The sequence below is a fragment of the Mytilus edulis genome, chromosome 6 (assembly GCF_963676685.1).
Source record: "Mytilus edulis chromosome 6, xbMytEdul2.2, whole genome shotgun sequence".
Classification (NCBI taxonomy): Eukaryota; Metazoa; Mollusca; class Bivalvia; order Mytilida; family Mytilidae; genus Mytilus; species Mytilus edulis.
In genome coordinates this window covers 44,130,234-44,145,585 of record NC_092349.1, presented here as the reverse complement: position 1 = coordinate 44,145,585, position 15,352 = coordinate 44,130,234, and the positions used below count along the sequence as shown (strand labels likewise).

Below are 15,352 nucleotides of genomic sequence, written 5' to 3'. Positions count from 1 at the left end.
CTCCATCTTCCTGTTTCAATGGGAAACTTTGTATTACATACCCTTAATTTACATATATTTACTCTATGACCCCGCCTTAATTTTAACAGATATGGTTCTAAGCAAAACTCTTCTTAAAGTGTAAATAAAATTCCCCCTTGATGAGTTATCTATATCAGAGAACCATTTTTGAATAAACTGGTCCTGGAGACGCTGCCTCACATTAGTTTTAATATAATTATAATCAACTTGCTCCGGAACATTATATATTTCACAAAAGCCACAGTCATTAAACACAGATTTTACATAGTTAAACCATTTGAAATTATAACCTTCATGCTCATGCATGTACCAAAGTAACTTGTACAGTTTACCCGATAATTTTTTATCGTTTGTTGCAAGCTTGTGCCAAAAACATACCATTTTTAACTTGATCTGCAGTTCAGTGACTTAGTTCAGAAAATTATACAGGTCATGTTTTTCTCTGACTATTTATGGCGTCTTTACACTCAATCTATTGGAGGTTGGATGTGTACTGATTGATAATTTAGTCTTAGATACATGATTTTTTTCATTTGTTGTTAGTGGCTTAATTTGAACTAGCTGTTAGTAACTGGGAGTAATCTCAGAGCATAACTTATAAGTGTCTGTTTGTTGTTGGGATATATACAAGTACTCGATCTGCCACGTTCGAATTCACTCTGTGTTTTAGTTAGATGTATTTATATTTGTATCCATCTGATGAGTTCACCCTTATTCAACTGATTTTAATAGTTCATTCTTATGTTGTATTGTTACACCACTGTCCCAGGTCAGAGGAGGGTTGGGATCCCCCTAACATATTTAACCCCGCCACATTATGTATGCATGTAGATATAGGAAGATGTGGTACGAGTGCAAATGAGACAACTCTCCATCCAAATAACAATTTATAAAAGTAAACCATTGTGTCTGTAATTCAGTGAGTGTCTCTTTTTGATGTGTTACATATCTGTTTTTCGTTCATTTTTTTAACATATATTAAGTCATTCGTTTTCTTGTTTGAATTGTTTTACATTTTTCATTTTTGGGCCTTTTATATCTGACTATGCGGTATGGGCTTTGCTTATTGTTGAAGACCGTACGGTGACCTATAATTGTTAATTTACGTGTCATTTTGGTCTCCTGTGGAGAGTTGTCTCATTGGCAATCATACCTCATCTTCATAATTTTTTTTTTATATAAATCAAATTGATTTTGAGCAACAAGGGTAAACTAAATGTTTATCTATATATATATATCATTTGAATAGGACATCTTCTTCCCAAAGATGAATGAACGAATTAGCTAGGTTTCTATCGTGATAAGGAAACGTTAACAGTAAACTTTTTTATGAACCAGTTAAACTCTGATCTTACAACTTTATTACAGAAGCAGGTTTTAACTCCTAATGTAAGCTTATGAACTTTATTCCAGTTTTAGAATAAATGAAATTATAGACCTAAAAAAAAGTATATACACATATGATGCAATGGAGAGTCTCTTTTTAAATCTTTTTATCTCCTGTAAATGCGGAATAATATCCATAAACCTCATTGCTGTACGTAAATATTGTTACTTAGTAAAATAATTCTTATGCCCGCGTCACACTGTCCCGATTTTTATATACGATGGACACCCGAATGCGAAAATTGTAAGTTCGTACGAAGTTGGTCCCGATCTCGTAAAAATACCAAAAAGTGACCGAAGCAAGTACGATGAATAACGAAGTCTATACGATGGTGCCGAAATTATATACGATAGCAAAAGATGGACATACGAAGGTTAACCGAAGACGGGTATTTAAGCTTCATATCTCAGCCGAAGCCTACACGATGGATCACGAAGGCTACACGATGGATTACGATGATGGCGTGATGGCAATACGATGTCTAAAAGACGTCGTGTACAGCTTACGATGCATTTAAATTATATGCCGAAGGCATCACGCGTTTTAAATTGTTTGATCAATAATGAATATATATTACAAGTACACACCCGTGATATCGTGGGTCCGTGACTGAATTAAAGTATATAACTATGCCTAAGCCTTATTTAAGTAATTGGTATTGTCATCTGATAAGTCATGTCGATTATAAGATACACAGTTTTCTCTGCTTTCAAATCTTTCTGTTTGAACCCGTCGACCTGGAACTAATCAGTTATTGGATATATTAATTATTTGGAAAACAAAAGGTCCTGGCTATCCAGGAATGGAGTATTTTCTAATCAACAGCATTGTCCTATATTAGTTATCTTAGAAAGTCTTGCTGATTGCTGAATAAAACTACAATAGGGAACAATTTGACAATGATTGAATTTAGTAGTGTCAGTCCTTTGATTATGACCCGTGTATATAGCAAATTCCTAAATACACCGTTTGGTGGTGCGCCTGTCAAATGCGGAACGTACAGATAAGGTTGAACATACTATTTGTATCGGTATCGGATTCGACACGGAACTTGTTAATTATTGGCAATATTAATTATGCTGAAAACAAAAGGGTCTGGAGTGGTGTAATTTTTAATCTACACCATTGTCCTATATTAGTTATATATAGAGTTGAATTCTTTGATTTGTCGTTTTTACCCGATGACGGCTGACAAATTGGACCTCGTAATTTTAGTATTATAGATATTGTACATTTAATTTCTGGTTTAATCATAAGACGGAAGACCGTGGGCTTGAAAGGTAAAACTTGACTCTGAGTCTCTGCATGGCGGGAAATCGATCTTTTTGTCTAATTCTTACAAAACTGAGTTTATTATCCCCTCGCCTACTACATGTAAGTTGCGTGTAGATAAAATTGTTATGGACACTCTAGAACCAAAATGCTCAAAACTTGGTATGGTGTTACTCGTTAAGAATATCTTAAGCGCTATTGACTCTAAAGTTCAAAGGTCAAGGTCACAGTGGCAGTTGTAATACAAGGCAATATCACCCTTGTGGACACTCTAAAACCAATATGCTTCAAAAGATTTTAACCACATTTGGTATATTGTTCCTCCTTGTAATGATCTGACATTTTTTACGTTCAAGGCCAAAGGTCAAGGTCATGCAGATGGACTTGTTTTTTCTCCTTGAAATAGCATAATACACAGGAAATTGGTTGCTATTTTTTTTACCTGCTGGTTCTAAAGACAATATTAAAGGTATTTCCAGTTACTGAATGTTTTGGTTGATTTCTAAAAAAAATAGTTTATGTATCAAATATGCATATTCAATTTACCATTTTCTGCATGTGTCATATACAAATATAGTGTCCATATTTGTCCCCAATATGTTACATACGAGGGGATGCCACGCTCGGCATTGCCTTGTTTGAACTGTAAAATGTGTGCAGTAGTCTGAATAATCACCCATAATTATGCCCATGTTTACTGATCTATCTTAAAGGTAAGGTAATGGGTTCGTTGATCCCTTATATTCAAAAAGAGCTCTTTCCAGGAGAATATCATAATAATATAGACAAAAGGAAGGATGTGGGGAAAGCAAAAATGCGGCAAAATATGACATATAGAAAACAAAATGGTTATGGAGTAAACATTCGTGTGACAACAACTCAGACGATACATAAACAATCAGAATAATGAAGAAAAAGTTGGTTTCCCTATATACGTGTACCTGCAGTGTTGGTGTACGAGGCGCGTTTATGATTTTCATTATGTTACTTGATATGAAAAATTGACAAAAAATAATATTTTACTTGTAAAAGTAAATCCTGAGCCTGTAATAGCTGCTCTTCTTGTTCCATTTGAATTAATAGAAACAACGCTGTCGCCTTTTTTGTTCTCATAGAATCATATGATATGAGCTCCATGTTTTGTGAACGTCTTTCTTAACTGTCGTATTAGACTGACCAGTGCATATCGCGCATGGCACTTTAAATGTATTTTAGCGCGAAAATTAACTTACATTTAGCTGGATTTATTGCCGTCGTAGTTCCATCTTGTCGCCTTCGTACTTTTATTCGATGGCAACACGACGGGATTACGAGGTCTTCACGAAGTCGTGTTGCCATCGTAAGACCTTCGGGTAGCTTCGTGATTCATTCGTGTAGACATCGTAATGTCAAAACCGCCCGATGGAAACGATGGAAACACGAATGCAATACGATGTTCAAAGATGCATTCCCGGAGACATTACGATGGTGAGGATGGTGATACGAACTCAATACGAACCCTCAACATCGGACGCACCTTCGGGGATTTTTTAACATGTTAAAAATTTTAGAACCCTTCCCGAAGTTGTCCCCGAAGGCTAGAAAAAGTGGCCGATGGTTCTACGATGGTTAAAGATGGCACTACGAATAGCCCGATCTGGATACGATCAGTCCCGATTTTGAAAATTTCCATAATCGTGTTGCCATCGGCTTAAAAATCGGGACAGTGTGACGCGGGCATTAAGGCTTGACAAAGTGACATGTTTAATCATATGAATGAAAATATTTTTTGTAAAATACAAACCTTTTATAATCATGATAATTATAGGCTAATTTTTGTGCAGAATTGTTTAGATTATCATGATCATAATATTTCCAAATTAAATTTTTTTTTCTTTTTCACTGCATGTTATTTGTCATGCATATCATTAATTTTATTTGACTTTTATGTCAAATTAGACACGAATAGATGCGAATCTAACTTGTTTGTACAGGTTTTTGAAATATTCAGTATTTATCTAATATCTATTTAAAGGTACGTATCGATTTGGCATTGGCAACTGTACAAGGAAGTTTAAAAAACATAAATATCAATTTGTTCAAATGGATGGTAAGTCAATTATGTCAAAAACGAATCTAAAGCAAAGTTTGTTTCTTGTCTATTAATTAATTACTTACACCATCATCCATGTACACGTCATGTGAGCAATTAAACATAAATCTACTTTCAATATCTCCGTACACTCAAAGATTTTGCACTTATAGCCACAGCTACATTCAACCTTGCTTGAACTTCTCACTATGTTGTAAAATGTTCAGTTGCAAATACTGTAATAACATTCCGATTGATTGCAAATTTGTCAGCGTGCAAATCAGTCAAAGCGCTCAACTCTGAAATGGGTAGAAATGGCAGATTGTTCAAAAATTTGATATAATATCTGAGTATAATATACCACTGGAAAAGGGGTTTACTATCCCCTAACATAATACATATAGAATAATAGGTAGTTTCGTTTTTGATACTGACTATATCATGTATATCATGTGGAATATCTAGACGAGCCCATTAGGGCGAGATAAGATATTCCACATGATAAAGTCAGTATCAAAAACGAAACTACCTATTATTCTCGTTTATCGGTAATCAGGTAATTATGACGTCACACAATGTATTGCCTAATATCCAGTACCATGAGTACGTTGACACTCGAAAATATTAGGCAGTAAGATCAAAGGGAAAATATACGAATTACCGATAAATTTAAAATATTGTTTGGTAATATATTAAGTTACTGTGATTAGGCCATATCGAACAAAAACCCAAATATATTAAAAGGTGTTATGTGCTCGTAATACGATTCAATTCAATTCAAATCTTTATTGCCATAAAACAACATATTTATAGTATGTGACACAACATAACATACGTAAAAACTGAGTCATTATTATCTGTCTTACAGAATATGTAAAGTGAAAAAAAATAGTGCGCAACATAGACCTTAGATTTCCTTTGAGCATACAATTCAATTTTCGGAAATTTCAGTCTAGTTTGGTGCATAAAATAATCTGAAACGTCAAGAATATTATTCCTTCATGAAAAGTTAATAATAATAATCTAACACAAGCCTCCTTTTTAATAAATCTTCAGCACAAAACAAAATCCTTCGACAATTAAAATCCAATAAGGCAGTTCTGCCTGAACAGTAACAGAATATGGAATGAAATTATTTTTTGGTTTGTATCATCGATACTCATAACTTTACACATGTAATGTTTAATTCATACCGTATTTGTAGGTACAAATTTACCGGATGAGATTAAAGACAAAGTCGTATTCGATTTATTTCGGGATTCATTCTTCCACATTGCTTCTTGTGTTAAAGATGAAGTAGTCCTACCAGACATTCGACCAAAGTTTCCAGATTTAGAAGAAGATTATAAGCAAGGTTTGGGTGAAGATGAGAAATATATTTTGTTCAAAACGACAAAAGAAGATCTGGTGCAAACATGGGGAAAGCACATAGAAAAAGTCAAAAAAGCAAAGTTCGTATCTTTATTAAAGTTCCATCGTTTGTAGAAAAAGACTTGGTTTTAAAGCAGGGAGGTGCAAAAACATAATTAATACTACCTTGAGACTAGTAAGTGTCAGGAATGGCCCATAATTGCATATTTTGTTAAAGACAGATTCAAACGCGGTGAACGTTTGCCTATAGTAGCTCATAATTCTTCGCAAAGATAAAGCGAGTTCAAAAGATGCATACTCTGTTATAGATAATCAGACACCCATTCTTTCTTTTACCGTGTGTAGAGATGAAAAAAGTCAGAGAGAAAATGTCCCGTTATATAATATATAAAACTGAGAATAAAAATGGGGAATGTGCCAAAGAGACAACAACCTGATCATAGTACAGACAACAGCAGATGGTCACCATTAGGATCTTCAATGCAGCGAGAAACTCCCGCACCCGGAGATTTCCTTTAGCTGGCCCCTAAACAAATATCTATACTAGTTCAGTGATAATGGACGTCATAATAAACTCCAAATATACGCATGAAACTAAAATTAAAAAGCATACAAGACAACAAAGGCCAGAGGCTCCTGACTTGGGACAGGCGTAAAATGCGGCGGGGTAAAACATTTTTTTGAGATCTCAACCCTTCCCCTATACCTCTAGCCAATGTAGAAAAGTAAACGCATAACAATACGCACAGTAAAATTCTGTTCAAGAGAAGTCCGAGTCCGATGTCAGAAGAGGTAATAAAGAAAATAAGCAAAATGACAATAATACATAAATAACAACATAAATGACTACTTACAGTTACTGACATGCCAGCTCCAGACTTCAATTAAACTGATCGAAAAATTATGTCTTCATCATATGAATATCAGGCACACTCCCTCCCGTTAGGGGTTTAGTAGTATACATGTATCATCATAACATAAATGACAAGAATATAACCCGTGTCATGCCAACAACTGGTTTTTAAATAAATGTGTTTAATTCCGATGCTAAGACCCTATTATTGAATCAATATTAAAGCCAAAATATGCAATCTTTAATGACATGACAACAGTATCGTAGCTATATCCCTTCTTAATAAGTCTGTTTAAAGGTTTTGTTAGCTTCTGAGGTGAAAACTGACATTTTTGTGCTTTGTAAAGAATATTACCATAAAAGATTGTGTGTGAAATACTTAGACGTATAAGATGTCTGCATGTTCAGGTATATTTACGAATGATGTCCTTGTACCGATGATAACATTTAGTAAAATATATTTTGACTAGTTTGTGATATCGAAAACCCTGGTGTAACAAGTTTTCAGTAATACATAAATTTCTCTCGCTAAAATCTAAAGCGTTGTAACATAATCGAGAGAATCGTACAAGTTCAGATATATAAACACCGTAAGATGGTGACAAGGAAATGTCACCATTTAAAAATTAACGATAGGAAATGAAAAATCATCTCTTTTGTCATATATTTTTGTATTAAGCTTTCCGTTAATGATATAGATATCAAGATCGAGGAATGGGCAGTGGTCATTGTTAGTATTAGCTTTATTTAAAGTAAGTTCAACAGGATACATTTCTTTAGTATACATACTGAAGTCGTCATTATTGAGAGCCAGTATATCATCCAAATATCTAAAAGTATTATAAAATTGTTGTATCAGATGTTGTTTCGATGGGTCTTTGCTGATAACATAACACATTTTGCTATTATTTTTGTGTTATGTTTTTATCATATAGGTCCTATATCGTATAGTCTTTTATTTATACATCAAAGACTTTAATTTTTGAAGGCTTTGAGCTTTTAACATATATTTTAAAGAAAAAACGCGTCGAACGTTCCACATTTATCAAATGTTATAGCGTAACTGTGCTATTTGTGCATGTTAAGTTCACTTTGCTCCTCATATAAAATTTTCTACAGATGTTGATATATTATTCCTTTAGTACCTTAAAAGTCAATACAAGATGGACCAAGAGCACATGCTATTGGTCACATTTGTTTGAACAGAACTGTCATAATAGAAAAGAAACAAGGTGTTATGAAGACCTCTTCGATAACTTTCATTTTTATCATTTACAGTACAAAAGAGCATGAATGTAAACAAATCTTGGGAAAAATTTGGAATATTAGGAAGGAATTTTTGACAGACTTAAAGAACAAGACAAAATATACAGACATTCCAACTGAGGAACCAGAGGAAAGCTATGTGCATCATATGCAAGTTTTATTGGGTTTGGAACAACTGCTTGGGTCTAAAAATTTGTAAGTGCTCATTTTCTTATATATTAAAAATATGAAAGACTCATTATATATACTTATGATATATGAATGTATCAGTACTGGGCATATTTCTTATCGACATGTGTTCAGTACTTTGTAGCTTCTTGACGTAGGGTTAATGCTGTGGATAAAAATTTATACAGACGATATATTTTGACACCAAAAAAAAACACAAACCCGATAAAGTGTTTGTCTGAGCTGTATCAGTTTTTGAATTGGATATCCATGATATCAGCATCTATTTTTCCCAATTCTTACGTGGAAAATAATGAGTAATGAACATTTTATATAAAAAATAAGAAGATGTGATATGATTTCCAATGAGACAATTCTTCACCAGAGACCAAATGACATAAAAGTTAACTAACGGCTACAATATAACGTATAGTCAATTTCATATGCAAAGGGCTACAGATATACAGATATTAAGTGACGAATACTTATGCATTTTATGGCTACACTCTGTTTATTGGATATGAACAAAATATTGTTCAGATTATAAACATAAATACAAGCAAAAATACTTGTTCACCTTTTATTTAATATGTTCACAACGAGAGTATGTCGATTTCCATGCGTTTTGAAAGACGAAAGTATGATACGTTCTTTGGTTCCTTGAATTCAGAAGTACCATATATATAAGTGTAAAGAAAGTATAAATTATTCAGTTTGATCAAAACATTCGATTTACGAAAATTCAAACCGTTATCGTGAAATACCACTTTGTTGTCAGGATATATCAATCCAATGAATCTGCTTATTGACCTGTTCTCTCTATTTGATAATATCAGATTAATACCTGGAATTTTTCATATCAGATGTATTATCAGTGTCATGTTGTTAAAATGCATGAAATTGTGAAATGTGCGTTGTCTATATGATTTTTAGCTCACCTGGCCCAAAGGGCCAAGTGAGCTTTTCTCATCACTTTGCGTCCGGCGTCCGGCGTCCGTCGTCCGTCGTCGTCCGGCGTTAGCTTTTACAAAAATTTTCTCCTCTGAAACTACTGGGCCAAATCAAACGAAACTTGGCCACAATCATCATTGGGGTATCTAGTTTAAAAAATGTGTGGCGTGACCCGGTCAACCAACCAAGATGGCCGCCACGGCTAAAAATAGAACATAGGGGTAAAATGCAGTTTTTGGTTTATAACTCAAAAACCAAAGCATTTAGAGCAAATCTGGGGTAAAAATGTTTATCAGGTCAAGATCTATCTGCCCTGAAATTTTCAGATGAATCGATCAATCGGTTGTTGGGTTGCTGCCCCTGAATTGGTTATTTTGAGGAAATTTTGCTGTTTTTGGTTATTATCTTGAATATTATTATAGATAGAGATAAACTGTAAACAGCAATAATGTTCAGCAAAGTAAGATCTACAAATAAGTCAACATGACCAAAATGGTCAATTGACCCGTTTAGGAGTTATTGCCCTTTATAGTCAATTTTTAACCATTTTTCGTTAATTAAAGTAATCTTTTACAAAAATCTTCTCCTCTGAAACTACTGGGCCAAATTAATCCAAACTTGGCCACAATCATCTTTGGGGTATCTAGTTTAAAAAATGTGTGGCGTGACCTGGTCAACCAACCAAGATGGCCGCCACGGCTAAAAATAGAACATAGGGGTAAAATGCAGTTTTTGGCTTATAACTCAAAAACCAAAGCATTTTGAGGAAATCTGACATGGGGATAAAAATGTTTATCAGGTCAAGATCTATCTGCCCTGAAATTTTCAGATGAATCGGTCAATCGGTTGTTGGGTTGCTGCCCCTGAATTGGTTATTTTGAGGAAATTTTGCTGTTTTTGGTTATTATCTTGAATATTATTATAGATAGAGATAAACTGTAAACAGCAATAATGTTCAGCAAAGTAAGATCTACAAATAAGTCAACATGACCAAAATGGTCAATTGACCCGTTTAGGAGTTATTGCCCTTTATAGTCAATCTTTAACCATTTTTCATAAATCTAAGTAATCTTTTACAAAATCTCCACTGAAACTACTAGGCCACAATCATCTTTGGGGTATCTAGTTTGAAAAATGTGTCCGATGACCTGGCCATTCAACCAAGATGGCCGCCACAGCTAAAAATAGAACATATGGGTAAAATGCAGTTTTTGGCTTATAACTATGAAACCAAAGCATCTAGAGCAAATCTGACAAGAAGTTAAATTGTTAATCAAGTCAATATCTATCTGCCCTGAATTTTTCAGATAAATTGGACAACTGGTTGTTGGGTTGCTGCCCTCCAATTGGTAATTTTTAAAGAGATTTTGCCGTTTTTGGTTATCTTGAATACTATTATAGATAGCGATAAACTGTAAACAGCAATAATGTTCAGCAAAGTAAGATCTACAAATAAGTCAACATGACCTAAATGGTCAATTGACCCCTTAAGGAGTTATTGCCCTTTATAGTCAATTTTTAACAATTTTCATTAATTTGGTAAATTTATGTAAATTTTTACCAAATATAGTTCTCTGTTACTAATGGGCAAAGTTCATTATAGATATAATTGTAAGAAGCAAAATCGTTCAGTAAAGTAAGAACTTCAAACACATCACCATCACCAAAATACAATTTTGTCATGAATCCATTTGTGTCCTTTGTTTAATATGCACATAGACCAAGGTGAGCGACACAGGCTCTTTAGAGCCTCTAGTTATTTGTTTTTGTCGACTAAATTGCTTGTTTTGTAGTGATTAAGACTTTAACACAATGTTGACAGCTGTACCCCTATTTTTGACATTTTTAACTATTATGTCTGTTTATTTTGGTCACACATCGTTGTCAATATAACGGAATTTGATGCGACTGTCATACAAGTGAGAGTTTAAGCTAGTTAAAAAATCATGTTTAATCCACCATTTTGTACATTAGAAAATGCCTGTACCAAGTCAGGAATGTGACAGTTGTTAACCACTCGTTCGATGTGTTTGGGCTTTTGATTATGCAATTTGCTTAGGGAGTTTCCGTTCAGAATATTTCCTCCGAGTTCGGTATTTTTTTTTTATCTTTTACCTTTTTCTGTGAAAATGGTGTCAACAACTAGTTTCTTTATATTCTGCAAGTGAACACAGTATACAGAAAAAAGAGACAGGAAAAGGCCAAATACCCTCTGTCGCTAATGAGGATATAGAAAAGTAAGGATTCTTAATGAAAAATATTTTCACATATGATTACATTAATAAGAAGAACAATCAACCCTTACAAGAGTTGGGATTAATTACTTAAACATCAACCACAAAAGTTCAAAAATATTTTGCTTATAATTAAGAAACTCTCATGTGAGATTTACATTTGCAAAATCAGTAGAATTATATCTTATCAAAGACGCATTTCATATTTCATTGTTGGTTTATTTATTTTAACATGAAATGTGTTTTCAATTTATATTATTGTACAAAGAAATGTATACAGTTTTGGAAGAGCAACTTTGTTTTTGAAATTATTAGAACACATATTTGTCATTCTCAGTTGCTACCACATAAATAAAGGAAACAGTAATTTTTTTCTTTAAATATTTCTTCGAAATTTTAGTTAGTTGTTACAGGGAAGTTGGGTTGAGAATAAAGGACTTAGTGCATTAGTGTAACAAATTACAGTTTGGTTGAGAACATTCGTATTGAGAGCTTATCATATTCGATTTATTTGATTTAAAATGGGTCCATTACGTCTAATTTTGCAACAGGCATATTTTATTTGTAAAATTGAATACGTATATTCATGACTAATGAAGTCTAAAAAAAAGTAAATAAAAGGTGTTTTTGCTATATTGCGAAAGTTACATGATGAATGATATGATCTAATTATGTTCTCAGTCTCCTTGACAGGTTATTCCGTCAATCAGACAACATATATTAGATATAGTAAACGAATGAATTATTTCAGAACTGTTCCGGTAGATGAGTCTAATGTGCCATCTACAAATCAGCCAGATTCTGATAATGACGACATCGAAACAACAAAGAGTACAAGACACAGGCTAGTTATAATATATAAAATACAATCTTTTAGATAACATTTTTTAAAACATTAAATTATCAGCGAAGGATGGCGAATGCATACTGCTGTTGTCTGCTCTGTGGTCGAGTTGTTGTCTCTTTGACACATTCCCCATTTCCATTCTCAATTTTATGCATTAAAAGGAATTCATTTGACTTTTGACACAAATGAACGTCTAGTCATCTTAAGTTCTTTCTTATTGTCACGATATAATGGCTGTTTTTTTTTTAATTTATGGTTGAAAGTACCATTGTGTCTTTTTCACTTTGTCATAGACAAGTGCATTCATATTTAAAATGTGCTGGTTTATTTTATTTTTATGCACGAAAGTACTGAACTTGTTGCTGTTCTCTTTCTTGGCTGTATTTTCATGACATAATATTTTATAAATTTTAAATAGATGCAAGACTTTTGAAGTCTTAATTATAACTATTTGCAAATGTGTTTGACTCAAGTTTGTCGATATAAAACAATGCATACCGTTTATTGACCTTTATTCTTTGAAATACAGAAGGTTTTTATCTAGATTTCTTTCGGTTGTATATGTCATTTGGTTGCTTTCTTATTGATGTGTAATCGCGTATTTCTCTCATTAATTTAAAATAAATAATTGTCAGAGGGGGAATATACTATATTCTGACACTTTTTTTTAATTTTTCCTCATGCACTGGCTGCTACAATAAGAGAACACGTTTCATACTTAATATGTGATTGTTGAAATATCTGCCAACATATAATTCTCTTTTGTAAAGGAATTTACATGGACTTTTGACAAATGCTTACGCACATAATTACATGTATAAAGATAGTTACTTCATATGAATGAATGAAGTACTAGTCATGCGCAGCCTTTTTAATGAATACTTCATTGCTTATCGCATCACATCTCTTCATTTCAATATATTTAGACAAAACAAAATTCAAGAAACAGATTCTTCACATAAGTTGGAAACAGAAAGTATTGATAGCGGTCTTGCCAACACAACGATCAATAAATCGTTTAATGAAAAGTAGGTAAAAACTATATATTGTAATTACTATCATAAGATCTTATAAGATTTTCAGTTAATTTTGAACTTTTAAATAATATGTAAGTTAAATGAAAGAGCTATTTGCAAGGTTGGTTATTGTATCTTAATTATAATAAGAATCAACATTTAGTTAAATAAGAGTTGTTTTCACATTTGACTTTTGGGAATTTTGGATCCTCAATGCTCTTTAACTTTGTACTTGTTTGGCTTTATATATATTTTGATATGAGCGTCAATGATGAGTCTTATGAAGATGAAACGCGCGCCTGGCGTACTAAATTATAATCCTGGTACCTTTGACATGTTTGATAACTATTGACAAATATATACAGAAAACCCCACAAACGCTAAATTTACGGAATGCCACATTTCCCTTTAATTTTGAAATTTATTATATTAGATCGTAAATTAATACACAGGATGCCATACAAAATATAGCGTGTTCATTTTAAAAGGCTTAACCCTGGCGAAAAAAATAACAATGAACAATCAATAAAAAGCTAAAAATTAAATACCGGAATTTTTAGCATTTGATTGATCACAAAATGTACAAATGAAATTATGATTCTTTTACAATGAGATTGGACGCTTATCAAACGTTTAAAGTATTAAAATTAGAAAATTGAAAAAGGCAAAGGAGTTGTTATACCTCTCGTTAATTAAGAAACTTTTGCTGCAATTACTCATGTTCTTTTTGTTTAAAAATCAAGCAAAGAGGAATTGGAAAGGGACAAGCCAATGGAAACCTCAAATATCAAAGACGTTGGAGTTGTAAAGTATGTTTTATTTCTTATAGAAAAAAATAAATAAAGTCACACGGACTAAATATGGACGTCGTTATCTTGTAAAACCCTAAGCATTGACGGGTAATACAAACATTTATGAAAGATTGTATAGTTGAAATAAAGAGCATTTTTCTTGCTTCCTATATTATAGAAAAACCGAGGTATGTTTTACTTTTAAACATTTTAAAAATCATCGAAAAGTGAAAAAAAAAATTAGAATCGATTAGGTGTGACATAATTGACCATTTGATAACTGATCGACGGGTCTGTTCGACTTTAATCGAAAAAGGCAACTTATTCACTATCAAGTCTTGTAAATGTGTGAGACATTCGAGAAATCAAATACTTTGTTCATTTGTACCCTGGTTACATGAGAAATTGTAAAACTTTTTATTTTTATTCAGATTTATTTGTCGTTTTAGTTCAGCTTATATAATATTGAGTGCCATTTGTTCATTGTAAGATATAATAAAAATGTACTGATAATAGAAAAATTATAGAATATCGTTGATCATCTCAAGGAGATTAGTTTTCTCGCTTGAGCTGGTACGGCGAAAGTGAGAGTGAGAAGAGTAACTGAGTTGATAATCTATTTATAGCTAGTTTACAAATGGCGATGTTGTTAATTTCCTTGAAAACGGGCACGTGCGCCCTTAATTTCTAGCGAAAAGTATTCATAGCACTCTACTGTACTTAGAAAGGAAATTATCAGTAAGATCAAAGGAACATTTCGTAAAATAGCGATAATATTGAGTATCAAGAATTACATCTTCTTTTTTTTTTTAATAAAATCCAATAATCTGAATTGACAATCAACTAAAGTTCTTTCAATATTTAAATTAAACATGTATAATTGTTAAAAAATTCCCATTAAAATTTCATTTCCTTTAAATAACTTATTAATTTATCAGTTTTCAGCCGAAGAGAAGCATTTAGAAGTCGAATTTACTTTATGATTAAGCATAATATTTTTCGCCATAAACGCTCACATAGGTAAATGTGTCTTTAATGATCTTAAGGCTATACATTTGAGATTCACATCCCATATCAATTAAACTTCACACCATGTTTTAAAAT

The 15,352-nt window shown here is 32.8% G+C and overlaps 1 protein-coding gene across 1 annotated transcript in view; it reads left to right on the top strand.

The window, feature by feature from the left end:
* Positions 1-4,727: 4,727 nt before the first annotated feature.
* Positions 4,728-15,352, top strand: part of LOC139526411 (protein hook homolog) — a 31,904-nt gene continuing 21,279 nt past the window's right edge. Inside the window, exons 1-7 of the mRNA XM_071321557.1 lie at positions 4,728-4,769; positions 5,956-6,202; positions 8,254-8,436; positions 11,526-11,597; positions 12,346-12,438; positions 13,368-13,469; positions 14,201-14,266. Of these exons, the coding sequence (XP_071177658.1) occupies positions 4,763-4,769; positions 5,956-6,202; positions 8,254-8,436; positions 11,526-11,597; positions 12,346-12,438; positions 13,368-13,469; positions 14,201-14,266 (770 nt within the window). The 5' untranslated portion in view covers positions 4,728-4,762. The remainder of the gene's footprint in view (positions 4,770-5,955; positions 6,203-8,253; positions 8,437-11,525; positions 11,598-12,345; positions 12,439-13,367; positions 13,470-14,200; positions 14,267-15,352) is intronic.